The sequence below is a fragment of the Canis aureus genome, chromosome 8, assembly GCF_053574225.1.
Source record: "Canis aureus isolate CA01 chromosome 8, VMU_Caureus_v.1.0, whole genome shotgun sequence".
In the NCBI taxonomy this organism is placed as follows: Eukaryota; Metazoa; Chordata; class Mammalia; order Carnivora; family Canidae; genus Canis; species Canis aureus.
This window is the reverse complement of record NC_135618.1, coordinates 54,429,257-54,448,368: the sequence shown is the minus strand read 5'-3', so window position 1 is coordinate 54,448,368 and position 19,112 is coordinate 54,429,257. Positions and strand designations below refer to the sequence as shown.

Here is a 19,112-nt window from a genome sequence, read left to right as displayed (position 1 = left end):
AAAAAGTATTCTTTGGGGCGCCTGGGTGGCTCAGTTGGTTAAGCATCTGCCTTTGGCTCAGGTCATGATCCCAAGGTCCTGGGATCGAGCCCCGCATCAGGCTCCCTCCTCAGTAGGGATTCTGCTTCTCCCTCTTCCCCCCCCCCGCCACTCATGTTCTCTCTCTCTAATAAATTAATAAAATCTTTTAAGATATTTTTAAAAATAAAAGCGTTCTTTAAAAAAATAAATGAAGGGGATCCCTGGGTGGCTCAGTGGTTTAGCACCTGCCTTTGGCCTGGAGTCCCGGGATCGAGTCCCGCGTTGGGCTCCCAGCATGAAGCCTGTTTCTCCCTCTGCCTGTGTCTCTGCCTCTCTCTCTCTCTCTATCATGAATAAATAAAATCTTTAAAATAAATAAATAAATAAATAAAAATAAAATAAAATAAAAAAATAAATGAAAATAATCACCCTTAAACCTTTTATCTAGGGATAAACACTCTGGATCGAAAGCAAATCTTTTCACATAATGGCCAAGATGTCTGTCATTTATCTCACGCTGTATCTCCCAACACCGTGAGAATTATAGGCATCATCTCAATTAACCCTTACACAACCACCCTGGGATACAGGTTCTTTAATTATTCCTACTTCACACAATGAAGAGACTGACTTCAGGGAGGTGAAGTTAACTTGTCCCCAGTAGGTGGGTCTAGGGGAGCTGAGCCCAGAACCCGGGTCTGTGCTGATACTGATGGGAGGTCCCCACCTGCAGCCCAAGATCCCACCAGCAATCCCTGAGTGACAGCCACAGTACCTGTCTGGGCTGAGATTCTGGCCGGTGTCAAAAGCCCGAGCCACCAGGATCATGGACTGTCTGTCGCCAGCTTCAGCTGCCTTCAGTAAGTATTCGAATCCTTTGGTCTTATTCTCTTCTGTCTCCTGTCAGTACAAACCAAAGAGGGGGAGAGAGACCGAGATGAGGCAGGGAGGAATGCAAGCTCAGCCCACTCTGGCTCACTGTACTCCATCTGCTCCGATTCTTCCAGAGAGCTACATCATTTCTTGCCTCCAGTGGGGCTCCCTGCTTCAAGGGGGTGGTGCTTGAGTGGCTCAGTCAGTTAAGCATCTGCCTTTGGCTCAGGTCATGGTCGTTGGGGTCCCAGGATTGAGCCCCATGTCAGGGTTTCTGCTCAGCAGAGGAATCTGCTTCTCCCTCTCCCTCTGCCCCTGCTTGTGTGCTCTCTCTCTCTCGCTCACTCTCTCTCAAATAAATAAATAAAATCTTTAAAAAAGTAAAAGTTTTTATTTATTGTTTAAAGTTTTTAACAGCTTTATTGAGATGTAATTCACATACCATATAATTTATCCATTTAAAGCACATAATTCAGTGGTTTTAGTATATTCACAGAATGTGCAACTATCACCATTATCAATTTCAGAATATTTTCATCAGACCAAGAAGAAACCAAAAGATCATACCGTCCCACTATCATTTCCCAAATGCCCCTATCCCACCCAGCTCTAAGTAACCACTGGCCTAGAAATTGCTCTATTCTGGACACTTTATATAAATGCAATCATACATTATGTGGCCTACAGTGACTCGTTTCTTTAACTTAGCATAAAAGGTGGCAGCCCCAGTGGCGCAGTGGTTTAGTGCCGCCTGCAGCCCAGGGTGTGATCCTGGAGACCCAGGGTCAAGTCCCACATCAGCCTCCTTGCGTGGAGCCTGCTTTTCCCTCTGCCTGTGTCTCTGCCTCTCTCTCTCTGTGTATCTCTCATGAATAAATGAATAATATCTTAAAAAAAAACTTAGCATAAAGGTTTTATTTTATCAGTGCCTTGTTCTTTTTCTGGCCAAATAACATTCCATTGTATGAATACACCACATTTTATTTATCAGTTGGTGGATCGTATCCACCTTTTGGCTATTATGAATAATGCTGCTATGAATATCTGTTACAAGTTTTCATGTGATGTGTGTTTTTATTCTCTTGGGTAGATACCTAGGAGTGCAATTGCTGGATCACATGTATCACTATGCTTAGCCTTTGGAGGAGTAGTCCAACTGTTTCCCACTGTGGCCACACCATTTTACATTCCCACCAACACTGCACATTCCTACCTGCTTCCATTCTGCTCTTTCAAGATCCTCCAATAGCAGCAGCCACAGAGATGCCTTTAAAGACCAAGTCAAGTCACAGTACTCTCTCAAAAGCTGCTCCATGGCTTCTTATCTCACTCAGAGAAATCCCAAACCCTCATATCAGCCCACAAGGCCCTTCTCAACCTTCGGGCTTCGAGAAGCGTGGCAGGAACCACCAGTTGTCCTCAAATCCATCCTCCTCTGCCACATTTTTGCCGGCACTTGGCTGACCACCTGAAGACCACATTTCTTAGCCTCCCCTGCAGCTAGAACCTGTGTCCTAATACAAGAGGCCTATCCAGCTACTTTCAGTTACATTCCCTGTCATATTTTTTCCCCAGCATATTAGAATAATGCCTGGCACAGGAAGTGCTCAATAGAGGCTATTTTTAATTCTGTTGTAAGATTCTTATTTGTTAATTACAGTCTGTTACTATGTCCTTTTCCACCTGAAAAGTCTGGTCCTTGAGAGCAGGAACTTAGGACAGAGCCAAGTGTAGGAGAGTCTCAAAAAGCATGTGCTGAGTGAATAAATGTCTTAGCAACAAAACAACAACAAAAGTTCCAAAGGAAGCGGCATTGAACGGGATGTCTAGGTGGCTCGGTCGGTTAAGCATCTGCCTTCAGCTCTAGTCATTATCTCAGGGTCCTAGGATTGAGCCCCACATTAGGCTCCCTTCTCCTTATACCTGCCACCCCCTCTGCTTGTGCTTTCTTTCTCTCTGACAAATAAATAAAATCTTTTTAAAAAACAAGGGTGACATTGTAGAAAATGGGTGATGGGCTTTCTAGAGCACACAGCGGCTTCTCCGGGCACACCACCGTTTTACTTGCTAAGCCAGAAGCCTGCTGGGACACAGCTCACTTCCTTCCTGCCTGCCCTATCCTAACCGCGAAGCTCTGTCCAACCACACTCCTGCTAGGGGAAGCTGCCAGAGTCCATCCCCCAGAGAAAGGCCTTTGGAAAGCCTACAGATGGGGAAACTGAAATGGCTTATAAATCCCTTTACAGAGTTGCCAGGGTGTGGTTTATGTAAACAGCTTGAGTTCACAAGGAGATTTCCCCCAGTCCTGGCCCCTCACCACTCATTCTGGGCTCTGAGATTACTTTATTCAGCCCTCAGATCCCTCTGAGTGTCCTCTCTGTGCCAGGCTCTGTGGCAGATACTGGGGGAACAGGCCAAAGGCAGCAGTATGCTGCAGCCAACTGTACAGTCTCGTGACAACCAACTGTGAGATTATCAACAATTTTTTTTCTTAAAGATTTTATTTTTTTAAGAGAGGGAGAGTGGGGGATGGCTTAGTGGTGGAGCATCTGCCTTTGGCTCAGGGCGTGATCCCGGAGTCCCAGGATCGAGTCCCACAATGGGCTCCTTGCATGGAGCCTGCTTTTCTTCCCTCTGCTTATGTTTCTGGCTCTCTCTGGCTCTCATGAATAAACAAAATATGAGAGAGAGAGAGAGAGAGAAGGAGGGGCAGAGGGAGAGGAAAGTAGAGAATCTTATGCTCCACACCTCGTGCAGAGCTAGCACGGGGTTCTATCCCACAACCCTGAGATCATGACCTAAGCTAAAATCAATGCTAACTGCTTAATCAGATGCATAGTCAACTAAGCCACCCAGGTGCACCTTAAAGATTTTAATTTTAAGTAATCTCTCCAACCAATATGGGGCTCAAACTCACAACTCGGAGATCATGGCTGGGTCCCTTCCACCCCTCACCTTCAAAGAGACATCAGCCAGGATGTGGTGGGGCAGCTGTGAGCACATGAGCCCCAGGCCCACGATGGCCTCCAGTTCGCCCAGGTCGGCTGCGTGCTCCAAGTGGAAGACGGCTGACTCACGGTCCCAGTCCTCGCCCTTCTCACAGAAGCGTCCACCCTCATGGTAGCGCACCATGGCCAAATGCACCTGCCACACAGACTTAGGTGTTGGCTCAGCTGCCTGAGCACCTGCACCCCAGGGCCGCCCAGCCAGCCTGCAGGAGGAACCGTTAGCGGAGTAGAAGCGTGGGCCAGGCTCTGGGTCAGTGGCAAGAGGGCTCTGAAATGGGCATCACTGGTACCTTCCCCAGAATGGACTTCCCGATTTTCTTTTCAAGGTTCAGAGTATTAAGCCTTTGCACTTCCAGGGCCACAGCAGAAGGTCTTGACAGGTGGAGGCGGGAGGGGTTGAGGAGATTCCACTTGTCCACGCAGACCTGAAGGAGAGAACCAGGCACAGTGGTTTACAGGCCAGGGAACGAGGGGCGGGGATGCAGGCGCCACCACCAGCCGTCGGTTGCTCCTACTGCACAAGCCTGGCTGGCAAGATGCAGAGGGCAAGTCCTTAAGGTGTCAAATTTTCTTGGACAAACACAACTCCATTTCTAATCCCTCAAATCCTGCCAATTTATGGGCACAGAGAGCATATTAGAGCACCAGGACACAAAGGCCAGCAGAATGCACTGTAGCAGTTCAAAGTGCTTCCGCTTCATTTATCAGGCAGGGTTTGCTTGAGGAAGCTGGACACTAAGCTGCCCCCTTGGCCTGCGACCCATACAATACATCAGAAAAGTCTGACTTCAGACCCTACAGCACACCCACTCCGCTTTTCTCTCGGAATCAACAGGATGCTTTGGGGAATGGGTTTTGAAAATGTGTCATGTTCCCAGTTAAAGACGCTCTTCCAAAGGTCCTTACAGGACAGAGCCAGGCAGCTGTGTGTACGTGCACAGTAAACATCCTGCAATGTACAGGGCACCCCTCATGACAAAGAAGGGCCCAGCCCAGAATGTCAGTAGTACCATGGTTGAACAACTCTGCTCCACATCATGCAGAGACCTTGTACCATGTGGTAAATAAATACCACGGGGTAAATGATCTACGTCCGGACAGAGCAAAAGTCAAGCCTGCTGGGGCTATCGGGGAAGGTTCTGTAGGAGGTGCCAAAGGGGACCAGTCTGGGGGAACAGGTAGGCTTTGAAGAGATGTGACCACAGTGGGAAAAAGGAGCTGGCAGGTGGGACACTCGCCTTAGCAAAGGCTGGAAGGTGAGAGGTTCGAAGCATGTTTCAGAGTCAGCAAGAGAAGGGCTCCTGAGGGCTGGTCTTCCTACATCTGTTATCTGCCCGATAACAAACTCCTGAGATGCTTGTTGGAAATATTTGCCGGCTAAACTGGGGAAAGCTGCTCGAGATCTCCATTTTCTCATATGTAAAATGGGGATGAATAATGTTAGCCTGTCTCATTGGGTGGTTGCAAGAAGTAAATTACCTAATGCTATGAGGTTATACAGGCATTACTTTGACATGTGAGCTGTGGCCCTTATAAGCCCCCGTCCAGGACAGGCTACCCTGTTCTCTATTCCTCTCCACAGATCCCTACTAGGTCAGGGCCTCAAAAAGTATTTGCCAAAGGGACTGGTTCCTTTGCAAAAATCTTCCATTAGCTGGTGGTATGTGAAGTGCCTGGGCAGACAGCAGTGACACAAGGGAGGAGAAGCAGAGGTTAGAAAATGCAAGCACGCAGCCATGACAAGGATGCCTTGGGGCGCATTACCCGTCCAGAGCTGCCCAGGCTGTCTTCGTCTGACTCGTACTTCCGGTTACCGTTTGAGTGGCCCTGAGGGAAGAGAAGGGCAGAATGAGTCACAGAGCAGCCCTGGCTCCCAAGAACTGGTCCCCACCTTCCCTCCATGCAGGGGACTCCAGGGCACCCTCCTTCCAGGGGCCCTTCTCTTAAGGGACAAGCCTGCCTCCTAGGAAGGGCAGCTGGAACTCTTGGGTGCCAAGCAGAGAGGATGCTGAGTAACGACGCAGGACTAATAAGCTGATGTGCCCACAGCCTTCCTCTCACCCTCTCTGTATGCACAGGTGGAAATGACTCAAAGGCACAGGATCATGGCAGACAAGCACCAAGAAAACGTCCTTCCTCTTACCAAAGCTCCCATAACAGTCTTATTTGTAGTAACAAAGCTGAGACCAAGGGATTTCCAGCAAGACTGGCGTGGATATTCACACTCAACTCTGGCACACGTCAAAACCTCTAAGTGGAAGCCATTGCCTGAGCCACCCTCACCAGGATGCTGATGGGTTGCCTTGGAGACCTTGGGAGTAGTCCCCAGGGATGCTGGAATACCATGTGTGGAATTGGGCCTTTCCACCTATTCTAGCACTTTTCCAACCTATTACCCAGCATCCTCTCTGCCCAGCAACCAGAGTTTCCAGCTTTGCCTTAAGAGTTGTCCAACATTTTCAACCCTGTCTAATCTCTCACACTTGCCTTCTAATTTTTTTTTGTCCACATTACCCCATTTTATCTTCTGTCCTGCATTTATTTTTATCTGAAATTATCTCATGTATCAATTTACCTATTAGGTTCTCAAGATCCACTCCTGTCCGCCCCTCCCTCCACCTTTCCATCCTCCTGGACAATGAGGCAACAAAACAGTCTGGTCTCATTTCCTGGGGGTTCCTTACATGTTCTCGGGGCTCTGGGTCATCCAGCTCACCCCGCTTCTCACTGGGGTATCCACTGTCTCCACTGTTCTCAGAGTCCTGTAGAGAGAAGATGATCCTAGGGTCTCAGTGGTCCCCTGAGTGGTGGTGACTTCTGGACAGCCAAGCCAGATTTGCTCTCTCTCCTTTGTCTTATCACCTCAGTTAACATTCTCTTTCCTCTGTCCTTGCTTGTTGGGTGACAAGGGACCAGTACAAAGTAATGGCAAAGAGCTCGGGCTCTGGAGCCAGACTGCCTAGGCTCAAGTCTGAACTTTGTGACTCGCCCGCTAGGCCCTGGGCAGCAGTTTCCTTGGCCACGGGATTCATTAGAGCACCTACACTGAAGGATGAAGATGAAGTGAGGTATTACCCACTGAGTATGGATCAGAGGAAGTGCTACTGTTAACAGCAGCTCACCCATTTCACAGGCAGAAAAACAAAGGCTGGTTTCTTTGATATGATCTATGGACACAAATGTAGCACTGAGAGTAAGATTTACTACAATGAAGCCCTCTGCCAAAACTGTGACATATTTTTTGTTCTTCTAGATACTTCAGCAGTTCTAAAATTTCAATCATTTGTCCATCAGCATCCAATTCTGGCCATATCCACATGTCACCTGCAACACTATTTAGCTCATACTTTTATGTTTTCTTTTTTGCTCTCCTAAGAAGTATTTCAAACATGCCACTAAGAACAGAGAATACTAAATGAACTCACATGCACTTATCACTTAGCTTTGTCAGCTCCTAACATTAGGCCCTAGTTCTTCAGATCTTTTAAAGATTGATTGATTATTTATTTATTTACCTAGTTATTTATTTGAAAGACAGAGAGAGAGAAGAGTGGAAGGGACAGAGGGAGAGGAAGAGAGGCCTAGGCAGACTCCATGCTGAGTGCAGGGCTCAATCTCACAACCCTGAGATCATAACCGGAGCTGAAATCAAGAGTGGCTCAACCAACTAAGCCACCCAGGTGCCCCACCCCCAAGCCTAGATCTTTTATTTTTATTTTTAAATTTTTATTTACCATAAGAAACACAGAGAGAGGGCAGAGACATGGGCAGAAAGAGAAGCAGGCTCCCTGCAGGGAGCCTGATGTGGGACTCGATCCCCGGACCCTGGGATCACGACCTGAGCCAAAGCAGATGTTCAATCACTGAGCCACTCAGGTGCCCCTAGATCTCGTATTTTATTTTAAGATTTTATTTATTTATTCATTCATGAGAGAGAGAGAGAGAGAGAGAGAGAGAGGCAGAGACACAGACAGAGGGAGAAGCAGGCTCCATGCAGGGAGCCGGATGTGGGTCTCGATCCCAAGTCTCCAGGATCATGCCCTGGGCTGACAGTGGCACTAAACCACTGAGCCACCTGGGCTGCCCTAGATCTTTTATTTTTAAAATAAATCAAAACATTACTGTTAAAATCCAGACCTATTATGCACTCCTCCCTACCCCAGCCTGCTCCTGCTCCAGGTAAAAACCACTTTTGTGAATTTATACTTATCATTTCTCTATAGATAAGCCATTTTTCCTTTACTTTAATAAATATATATTTAAAAGAAGGTTGGTGGGGCACCCGGGTGGCTCAGTAGTTAAGTGTCTGCCTTTGGCTCAGGTCATGATCCCGGTGCCCTGGGATCAAGCCCTGTATCAGGCTCCCTACTCAGTAGGGAGTCTGCTTCTCCCTCTCCTCCTGCCCCTTCCCCAGCTCATGTTCTCCGTGCTCTCTCTCTCTCTCAATCTCAAATAAATAAATAAAATCCTAAAAAAATAAATAAATAAAAGAGGGGCAGCCCTGGTGGCCCAGTGGTTTAGTGCCACCTTCAGCCCAGGGTCTGATCCTGGAGACCAGGGATCGAGACCACGTCAGGCTCCCTGCAAGGAGCCTGCTTCTCCCTCTGCCTGTGTTTCTGCCTCTCTCTCTCTCTCTCTGTCTCTCATGAATAAATAAAATCTTTTAAAAAAATTTAAAAAATAAAAGAATCTTGGTGTCACCAGCGTAAATGGATCACTGTCTTAGTTGGGGGGGGGGGGGACGGCGTGTGGCATGCAAACATTTACAATGGAATCCTTGGTCTCTGGTCTGGCCAGGGATCCTCCCACCCCAAGGAGCTGTGTATCCTGAAAAGGCCCTGACCTACAGACTTCTCTTCCACCTCCCCTAAGGCTTTTGTTCTGTGTGAACTGAAAAAATATTCTGGTTTCTTTCTTTTTTTTTTTTTTTTAAAGATTTTATTCATTTATTCATGAGAGACACAAAGAGAGGCAGAGACACAGGCAGAGGGAGAAGGAGGCTCTCTGCTGAGCAGGGAGCACAATGTAATGCAGGGCTCAATCCCAGGACTCCAGGATCATGCCCCAAGCAGAAGGCAGACATTTAACTAAGCCATCCAGGTGCCCCCCTAAGTTTTTATTTTGACCTGTAATATAGGTTTTCATGAATGCTAATGCGATGCTTTAGCTTCCTACCACGGAGCCGCCAGAGGCCGCTGGAAACCTGTCCTGTTTTTCCAGCCTGAGAGCATCATATTGGACTGTGCTATAAAGTTACTTGTCTGAAACCCAGGATAGCTCCCTTCCCCAGGACAGCAACCTACACATACTTGTAACCAGACCACCCCAGGGCTGAGCTTGCTTGACATTTACCAGAAGGTTGCATTATTGGTAATTTGGATTCCTTCATCTCTAACCATCTTTGGGAACTACAATGGATCCAGCTCTTCTCAGACGACACCACTGCCCTGGGCAGGAGGCTGTGTGTTACTTGTAATCCCCTGTGCCCTCTGAGCAGTGCCCGGAGTAGACCTGGGCTGCCTGCCTCCGGATCTGAGGATTCAGTGAGTCTATTCCTCCTAGATTTGCTCCCTCAGTCCCTCTCCAGCTTACCCGGTGGTTGTCCAGATGGTCGTGCTCTCTGGATGCCATGCTGTCAAGGTCGCTGAACACAGGCCAATCTGGGCAAGAGAAAACAGAGATAATGCACTGGCTCTAACACTAGAACTGTTTAAAAGACCAACTACATACAGCTGAGAGCTGAATGCACCTGCCAACAGGCCTTTTTGCATTAAAATTTTTTTTCAAATATTTTATTTATTTGAGAGACAGCAAGAAAGCGTACGCAGCGGGGAGCAGCAGAGGAAGAGGGAGAAACAGACTCCCCATTGAGCAGGGAGCCATTTCAGGACTTGATCCCAGGACCCCAGGATCACAACCCAAGCTGAAGGCAGATGCCCAACCAACTGAGCCACCCAGATGCCCCCATTTTAAATTTGTTTAAGAAGGTGCAAAAATAGAAGAATGTTGTCAGCACCAGGGGGGCTATACTTCTTCTTTAAGAGCTTATTCAGAGTTGGGGGTGCCTGGATGGCTCAGTCGGTTAAGCAACCAACTCTTGGGTTTCAGCTCTGGGCGTGATCATAGGGTCATGAGATCGAGCCCTGCATCGAGCTCTGCACCTAGCACAGAGTCTGCTTGGGACTCTCTCCCTCTGCCCCTCCCCTACTCTTGCTCTGTGAAATAAATAAGCCTAAAAAAAAGAAACAAACTTATTCAGAGTCTGCCACTTGCCAGCTGTGGGGTCCTGAGCAGGGAGTTAACCTCTGTGCCTCTGCAAAGCTGTAATACAAATATACTTGCACAATATGCATAGAAGCACACACACATGGGCCACAGTTGGCCTTCAGTGAGGTGCAGGTATGAAGGAACCACAGCCATGCATATATTTGGGGCCCAATGGGTAGCTACAAGTCGGGGAAGCCTCAGATGGCTTAGCAGCCAACCACCTCTTTCCTGGTGGTTTCCAGTTTCTATCTCCCACCCTGAGCTTCCACAGCTAAACCTGATTAGTTTTCTTTTTTAGGTGGTTTTTAAGAATGGTTTTTCCATTTTAAAATGGTTGAAAAAATTAAAAGAACAATAACCTGAGATATGTGAAAATTACCTGGAATATAAAACTCAAATGTCTTTATTGGAACAAGGCCACACGTATTCATTTGAGTACCGCCTATGGCCACATTCATGCTGCTAATGTGGAAACCATATGTTCTACAGAGTCTAAAAGATGGACTCTCTGGCCTTCTAAGAAAAGGCTGTCAAATCCTGCTTTAAACTATACCCAAAGTCTTCTCAGGGTAAGGGCTAAAAGGCTTCTTTGACATTTGACACTAAAATCTTCATCCTGTGCTCCTCCGTGGCCTTCCCCAGCTGCATAAATGGCCATACCACCCTTGAAGTTCTTCAGATCAAAACCCTAGAGGCAGCCTTGCCTCCCCTCTTTCCTGCAGATCCCACGTCCACATCAGCAAACTCTCACTCCAACTTCGGGAATAATGATTCTGCTTTCCTCCTCTGACCTACTCATGATGCTCATTGATTTCCTAACATTGAATAAATCTCAGAAGCCTGTCAAAACCCTATTTGATTATGACAGACTATTCTTTTAGGATACTAACGGTTCTATTCAGACCTTACTTAGAATTCCTATACTGTGTATTTATAAGTGAGGCTGGAATGTAGGTTTTCTTCTTTTGCTGTTTTGTTAAATTTTGGTATAAAGGTTTTGCAAGTTTCACAGAACACACTGAAAAATATTATGCTGTTTTCTAAAATAGGGGTTGTTTTTATAGCATTTGGATGACTTGCGTCTTAAAAATGTATTCAGTGAACTCACTCATAAAACCATCTGGGCCGTGACCCTTTTTGGTTAGCATGTCTGATTTCCTAACATAAGCGAAAGCCAGTTTAGCGTGTTCTTTCTGCTGCCTGTCCCCTCCAAGCACGATGACCAAGGACCAAAACGTCACTCACGGAGGTGGTCCAGTTTCTGGCTGTGTGGTGTGGCCGAAGATGGGGAGGAAGGGAGAGAGTCAAAGGTCACATCACTCATGTTCTCATCTCCAGAGTTCTCTGAAAGGCGAAGGAGCAAGGGAGGGCGACTCCCAGAGAGGGTCCTGACTCGGGGGCTCCCACACTTTTCCTCTGTCCCCCTCAAGATGGTCTTGGCGGACTGCTGGAGAATTAATAGGGACACCCGTGTCACACAGAACCTTCTGGGGAGTGAAGGGTTCTTCCAATAGCATGTTATTCACCTGAACCCTGAGGCCCTTTCAGTTGATAGCTCCCGTATATGCCTGCTTAGGGACTGGTAGAAAATCTAAAAATAACCAGTGGGAAATTAACCCAAAGGCATCTAAAAAGGGGCATCTGGCATAAGAGCTCAAAGCCGGCCAGCACTCCCAAAGTGCTGATCACAACTCTACAGCCCCAAGTTGGGGGAATGCCTGCTGCCATGCATCCAGAATCCCAAGCTGGTCTTTGCCAACAATTTCTTGCATCTGATCAAGGTAATAGGAGAGGAAGTGGGTACATTCTGGACACAGCAAGGTGCCCAAAGAGCCAGGTCCAAGTCTAGTTCAGCCATTTGTCAACACGTCACGTGAATACACATACCACACACCTCTCACTACCTGTACATTCTTGGTCTCCTCACTCTGGTCAAAATAGGTCCAATCAAGCAGACCCCAGTTATTGTGTTAATAGGGACACTTGGAAGGGTTTTGTGCACTGATCTGGGAGGGATGAGGGGCACAGAGGGGATTGAGGTCCTTCTGTCCCTGGAACTCTTCAAGTAAGTATCACAGGGCTTGGGCTACCATCACAGAGAGGCATAGCTTACTGGCTTGACAGCAGAAGGGCTAAGCAGGTTCCCCCTGGGCACTCACCAGCAGCTTGGTGTTCTGATTCACTGTGTCCCTCTCTCTGGGTGAGAGGTCAAAGGGAGCGAGGCCCATGCTCTTGCAAATCCGGTTGCAGGCATGAGAGTAGAAGAAAAGCGCCATCCCCCGGACACCTGTAGACAGAGCAAGGAAGTCTAGAGCACCACTTTGCTTTGTGACAGAAGCAGGGCAGTGAGGGACACCATAAATGTGCCAAGAGCAGGCGTCGAATCCGCTGAAGTGGCGGGAGTCAGGTGTCCCAAGCTTCCATCCCCACCATCTTGGAAAGGCCAACCTGCCACCTCATCTGGTTTCCCTGGGTGTCCAAAGAGCTGGGAGATTTTGGGGGGGGTAGAAGGACTGCGGTCTCCACAGAAATGAGCTGGCTTTCCCCACCTACCTAGGTTGCCATCTCCGAAGTCAGTGCCCTTTTCGGTGTGGATCTGTGGGTCAGTGTAGAGGTCGCCCACACCCTGGATGTCTACCACAATCAGCTGATGCCCAGAACGCTCAAATGTGAAGTGGCTGAAGGCCTAGGGGTTGGGGCGGAGTGGGGGAGACAGGAAGAGTAAGGTGACTGACTGCTAGAGACCAGGGTGTGGCCTACATGGACACAGGTCAGCCACCACCAAGGGAGGGGCTGTAACACCCCAGCTCTGCCCGTAGTGGGGCCTTCCTTGCCACGAAAGGTTGTACAGAGGAAAAGACAAAGGAAGGGGGCCTGTTTAATCCTGCAGGTACCTTAGGTCTGCTCACAGAAGCTGGCTGGGTTGTCTCATGAGACTTGAGGACACTTTGGAGGGGAGACCTCATACCCACAGGGACCCTCCCATCTAGGGGCCTCACCTGTGGTGTCAGACGCAGGTTGTCATCGCGAACAAAGCCTGAGTTGGAGTTGTACTTGATGTATTTGCCCTCGATGTAGTGCTCCAGGTGGAAGAGCGGCTTGCCTGGTCTGTCTTTCAGCTCTACCACGCACATCTGCATGATGTCCACCTGGTCGGTGGGGAGCAGGTCAGGCAAGAGACAGGCGGCACTCCCCTCCGATGGCAGGCCGGAGCAGAGGGCTTGGGAGAACCCAGCCTGCCTGGGCTCCCACCCTGGCACTTAGTTATCAGTTCTCTGCAGCTGAAATTTCCAGTTGTCCCCAGAATCCACTCTCCCCTTTCCTTCTAAGAATGAAAACCCCTGTGATGGCCTAAATGTGCACCCCCCCCAAATTCATATGTTGAAATCCTAACCCTCAAAGGTGACAGTAGTCAGTGGGGCCTTTGGGAGGGGATTAGGTCATGAGCAAGAAGCCCTCATGAATGGGACTGGTGCCCCAATAAAAGTGACCACACAGAGCTTCCTTGCACTTTCGCTGAGGACACAGAGGAAGGCACTGGCTGTAGACCAGGAGAGGGACCTCACCAGAATGTGACCATGCTGGCACCTTGATTTTGGACTTCTCAGCCTCTAAAATTGTAAGCAATACATTGCTGTTATTTATAAGTTGCTCGGTCCGTGGTATTTTGTTAGAGCAGCCCAGAGGGACTCAGACAAGCCCATGTGAATTCCAATAGGATGTAGGGCCATCCAGTGGGAATGATGGGGCTCAGCTTCCCTTGCAGCTAGGAATGGCCATGTGATCAAGCCCAGTCAATGGGGGAGTGAGCAGCAGTGATGATGGAACTCTAGCCTGCACCCACCCTCCTCCTCTGGCCTTCCCGAGGCTGTAGAGCGGACATCTGCCAGTGAGGCCAACCAGGTCACATGGTCCAGGGCCACACCCCACAGGAAGGCAGAGTAACAAGACAGGAGGAACCAGGCTTCTGGATGACTTAAGGAGGTGAGGCACCAGCGCACCCTGAGCACCCCACCAAAGTGGGACTGTCAGGTGAGAAAGAAGGAAACCATTTTGCGCTAGCACTCATTTACAGGTCTGTACACTAAGCAGCTTAGCCTGTGTCTTACACTAATACTGTGAATGTAGACCACCTGCGCCCCAGTTTCCTCAACTATGGAATGGGGATCTCACACTTAGTGTGAGGATGAAATCTGGTGATACATGAAAGAGTCCATCAACATCTGCTGACATTAATGTTACTAGTAGGGGCCCCTGGGTGGCTCAGTTGTTGAGCGTCTGCCTTCGGCTCAGGCTGTGATCCTGGGGTCCTGGGATCAAGTCCCATATCAGGCTCCCCACAGGGAGCCTGCTTCTCCTGCCTATATCTCTGCCTCTCTTTCTGTGTCTCTCATAAACAAATAAATAAAATCTTAAAAAAATAATGATATTACTAGTAGATACAACTCTAGAGCAATATACAGTAAACTATAAAGAGTGAGTCTCTCTTTGCAATGGGGAATTATGGGGAACTTAGACATTCCTTGAATTTTTTTTTACCAAGTACAGGTTTAATCTATATGTAGAAGGAAATGTGTAAATCCCATGAATGGTTTGTAAAATGGGGTTGGTAAAACCTGAAACACAACCCATGGCACCCCATCCCCCCCTTAACAACACTTAGTATAGAAGGCTCTGGGTTTCCCAGGGAAACAGCCATCCAAGGAACTGTCTGGCTGGATCATTAGACAGGCAGACAACAGCTGCAAAGGTTGAAGACATCCTGAGCTGAGAGCGTCCCCAAACTTGGCCTCAGTTCCAAGAACCAGCCTAAGGGGAAGGAGCAGCTGGTTCTCAGAGGTTCCTACCCCCAATACTGGCTCTATCCCTACAAGGAAATCTATGGATTGGCCACCTGCTTGGCCAGTGGGCTCACTGGGGGAGGGGTAGCTGGAGGTGTGTAGCCATGGAGGGATGGCCGGTTCCCCCTCGGACAACTACATTCCTTTCCCTTCCTCAATTCAGCCAATCACATTATTTACTGAGCACCTAGGCACTGTGATAGAGTGAACAAGACAGATAAAATCCCTGCCCCTGGGGGAGAGAGGCAACCAAAATATTAACTACAGGAACAAGTCTCCTTTGGACAGCACTAACTGCTTGAAACAAAAGAAACTAGAATAGACAGACAGCCGTGACAGAGGACAGTAGTAGAAGGGCTACTCCATTTAGGATGGCCTGGGGTGGCCTTGCTGAGAAGGTGACATATGAGCTGAGACCTGAACTATGAGAAGGAGCAAATCATGCAAGGTTGGGGCGGTGGAGAGAGGCAATGACAATGATACGGGGCACAGCCAGGGCAAAGGTCCTGAGGCAGGAACAAGCTGAGGGAGGAAGAGATAGGAGGCCCAACGGCATGTAGCAAATTACTGAGGAGGTCACAGACCCCATGGGTGGGGACTGTGGGTTCTTGTGTCTACCCCAAGTGTACCTAACCAAAAGCCGTGCAAACAGCAGGTACTCAATAAATTCTGCTGGATTCTTGGAAGTGTGGCTCTCCTGAGGTGCCCAGGAGACAGTGTCCTATTATCTAGTAGGTATTCAAACAATGGGAGAGCTAAGCTATGAATTTGGCCAGGGCAGAGACAAGGAGTGCTGTTTCTCAAATGCCTACAAGCAACAGGAAATTCTGCTTGCCCCAGGGTCACTAAACAACCTGGGGACTCAAGTGAAGGAGCCAACTGGGCAGGGGCCTGGAATGCCTGGATTTGAACCCTGGCTCCCAAACAGGCAGGTCACTTAACCCCTTTGAACCTGGGGCTCCCAGAGGGCAGACATGCTATCCATCCTTCCCTCCTTCTGCTTTTTCTTGGGAGCCACCAATTTCAGGCTACATAGTCTGGGGGAAGGACCCACACTGCTGCCTCTAAGGGTGAGCACATGGCTCAGGCCTACCCAATCTGCATATTCCCTCCCCTGGCTATTGTGATTGGCTCAGCAACAGGCACCTGACGTAGTCAGAGCCAATGAAACCCAGTTCTGAGACTTTCATTGGAACTTCTGGGAAAACAGGTATTGTCATGCCACCAAGGTTTCTGAGAAGACAGAAAGTGAGCCTGCAGGTGCCAGTGGTCGACACACCACTACAAGTGGAGAAACTGCCTGAGTGATGCCACACAGAGGAACACCTCAGCTAGAGATGGGGGAAGATTCTCAACATCCTGTTGGGTCCTGGATCTGTCCATACCTGTGGCCAGCCCTATGTATCAGTTACATGAGGCAATAAATTCCTTTTTAGTATTGAGCCCACTTGAGTGGGTTTTTAACATCTGCAAACAAAAATCCTAACAGATCTCATCTGTAAATGGTATAAAAACATCCTAACCTCAAACAGCCTCAGAGCTCTGTTTTTAGGAAGAAAGGACTCTTTGCACAGAGTGTGTTTGGCCCATCATGCTCAATAGAGGATGGTTGTTACTAGGTACTATTAAGACCGTGAAGGGAAACTGTGACTGGAACCACTGTTGCCCTTGTCTCCAGTCCCTGGCCCTGTGTGGGAAGGTGGCAGGAAGGGGCACCACGCACCTGCTTGGGGGGCTTGTGTCGATTATACTCCTCTCCCCAGAGCTTGGCCTCCATCTGTAGACGCACATCCTCAAAGTACACATCCCTGTCCACAGACTCAATGTACCGCTTTGCCACGTAGTTGGAGGCTCCTTTCCACTGCTGAGTGTGCAGAAAGTTGGAGAGCTTCTTTCTGGGGTTTGGGGGAAGCAGCAGAGGATCTTCAGCAGCCTGGGCACTTGGGTTCATCAGGGACCCAGCCTGACCCACTGTATCCTTCAAAGAGCTGGGAAGAGGCTTAAGGGACATAGCTAAAGGTCTCTTTTCCCACATCTTTTGGCCTCCAAACACCAGAGCAGAGGTCAATGGGATACTCCCATGTTCTCCCCGAGCCCATCCCCACAGCCAGGGCAAATGTGTGGTCCAAAGGAGACCAGATAGAAACTTGGCCTACAAAAAGTAGAGGCTGCTGTCTCAGCTTCTTAGCCAGAAATGTTGCAATGCCCCTACTCTTGGGAGCCTGAGAGAGTCTGGGCAGGGCCCTGAGAGCCAGGCTGAGTCACTTACGTCCTGAAGCACTCCCTCATTGCTCCACGGCCGAAGGGCTGAAAGACACCACACAGACGATTATCAGTCTCCATGTCCTACCCAGAAGCAGTCCTGAGGTAGGAAGACTCCCCTACTTGGACATCACCCACCAAATCGGTGCCTGGACCTCATCTCAATCCTAAAATTCCTGGGCCCTCCCTCCTTCACCTCAGCTCTAAAGCCTGAGCAAACTTCTAGCCTGGAGGCTTCAGGGATGACAAGACCACCCTCCCTGCACCGTGGCTGAGGGGAAGAGGCCTCAGGGGGTGAAGGTGTTATAGGGGTAACAGTGAATGTCAAAGAATGTCAGAAAAGCTCTGCTTTTCTGTTTTCTATAACAGAAAAACAGCATAGGGGCACCTGGGTGGCTCAGTCAGTTAAGCATCCAACTCTTGATTTTAGCTCAGGTCATGGTGTCAGGGTTGTGGAATCGAGCCCCATGTCCAGCTCCAGGCTCAGTGCAGAGTCTGCTTGTCCCTCTCCCTCTGCCCCTCCCCTGGTTCTCTCTCTCTCTCCAATAAATAAATAAAATCTTAAAAAAAAAAAAAAGAAAAAGAAAAAGTAGAAACAACTTAAATGTCCTCCAACAGTATAATGGATAAATCAATTAGGTCTACTCACTTGATGGAATACTACACACCAACGAGAATGAATATATTCTGTTGTTCTCTTCTATTATTCTTTATTATTCTATCAACTATAGGGCTAGCAAAAACAAGTATGAATGTGACAGATGAAATGCTGAGGAGAAGCAGCCATACTCAAAAGTATACATATGGCATGGCTCCATTTATAGGAAGTACACAAATAGGCAAAACTAATCCAGGGCAATAGATTCCGGGTTGGTGCTTCCCCCAGGGGTAAGGGAGTAGTGACCATAGTGGAGGGGGACTTTTGGGGGCCACTGGTTACACAGAGTGTTCACTTTATGAAGTTCATCAAGCCGCACCCTTTTTGGAGTGTATGATACATGAGAAAAAAGTTTTGCAAAACCATCCGCCTCTGACAATGCAGGAGGTGCTCCATTTTCTAGTCTATTTCTTTCTTTTTTTTTTTTTTTTCCAAAAGGATGGCTACAAGCCACTGAATCCTTTTATGACTCAGGTTTAAGTGATGACCCGCAATTTTTGAAAACTGATATATGCATTTATAGCCAACTGGTATATTTTTAAAGATTTTATTTATTTTGAGAGAGAGAGAGAGACAGCGAGCAGGAGCAGAGCGAGCAGCAGAGGGAAAGGGAAAAGCAGACTCTCCACTAAGCATGGAGCTGGATATGGCATCATGACCTAAGCCGAAGGCAGATGCTTAACCAAGTGAACTACCGGATGCCTACGTCAATGGATTTTTGACAAGAGTGCCAAGGTATGTTCAACTTCTGATGTATGATAAATACATAAAATGTCCAGAATAGGTAAACCTACAGAGACGGGTTAGATTAGTGGTTGTCTAGGGCTGGGGGAGATCTGGGGATTGGTAGTTGGCTACTGGTGGGTAAGGATGACATTTCTTTTAGAAACGGTGAAATGTTCTATATTGATCATGGTGATGGTTGTACAACTCTAAACCCAAAAACCACTGAACCCATACAGTGTAGATAGGTATGTTGTATGGTACATGAATTATATCTCAATAAAATTATTATAACAAATAAAACAGGGGTGCCTGGGTGGCTTAGTGGTTAAAGCATCTGTCTTCGGCTCAGGTCATAGTCCCAGGGTCCTGGGATCGAGCCTTGCATTGGGCTCCCTGCTCTGTGGGGAGGCTGCTTCTCCCTCTCCTCCCCATTCCTACTGTCTCTTACTATCTCTC

The 19,112-nt window shown here is 48.2% G+C and overlaps 1 protein-coding gene across 6 annotated transcripts in view; it reads right to left on the bottom strand.

Annotated features, from left to right (window-relative positions):
• The window catches only part of EEF2K (eukaryotic elongation factor 2 kinase), a 65,632-nt gene that overhangs the window by 8,411 nt on the left and 38,109 nt on the right, over positions 1-19,112 (bottom strand). For 5 of the 6 annotated variants that reach the window (XM_077906954.1, XM_077906949.1, XM_077906950.1 and 2 more), the window contains exons 5-16: positions 17,280-17,317; positions 16,734-16,905; positions 13,169-13,318; positions 12,723-12,855; positions 12,329-12,456; positions 11,415-11,616; positions 9,495-9,562; positions 6,587-6,664; positions 5,667-5,729; positions 4,193-4,327; positions 3,850-4,038; positions 797-921 (exon numbers count right to left, since the gene is read on the bottom strand). In XM_077906954.1, coding sequence (XP_077763080.1) covers positions 797-921; positions 3,850-4,038; positions 4,193-4,327; positions 5,667-5,729; positions 6,587-6,664; positions 9,495-9,562; positions 11,415-11,616; positions 12,329-12,456; positions 12,723-12,855; positions 13,169-13,318; positions 16,734-16,905; positions 17,280-17,317 — 1,481 coding nt within the window. The remainder of the gene's footprint in view (positions 1-796; positions 922-3,849; positions 4,039-4,192; positions 4,328-5,666; positions 5,730-6,586; positions 6,665-9,494; positions 9,563-11,414; positions 11,617-12,328; positions 12,457-12,722; positions 12,856-13,168; positions 13,319-16,733; positions 16,906-17,279; positions 17,318-19,112) is intronic. The other variant, XM_077906953.1, reaches the window with a different exon arrangement.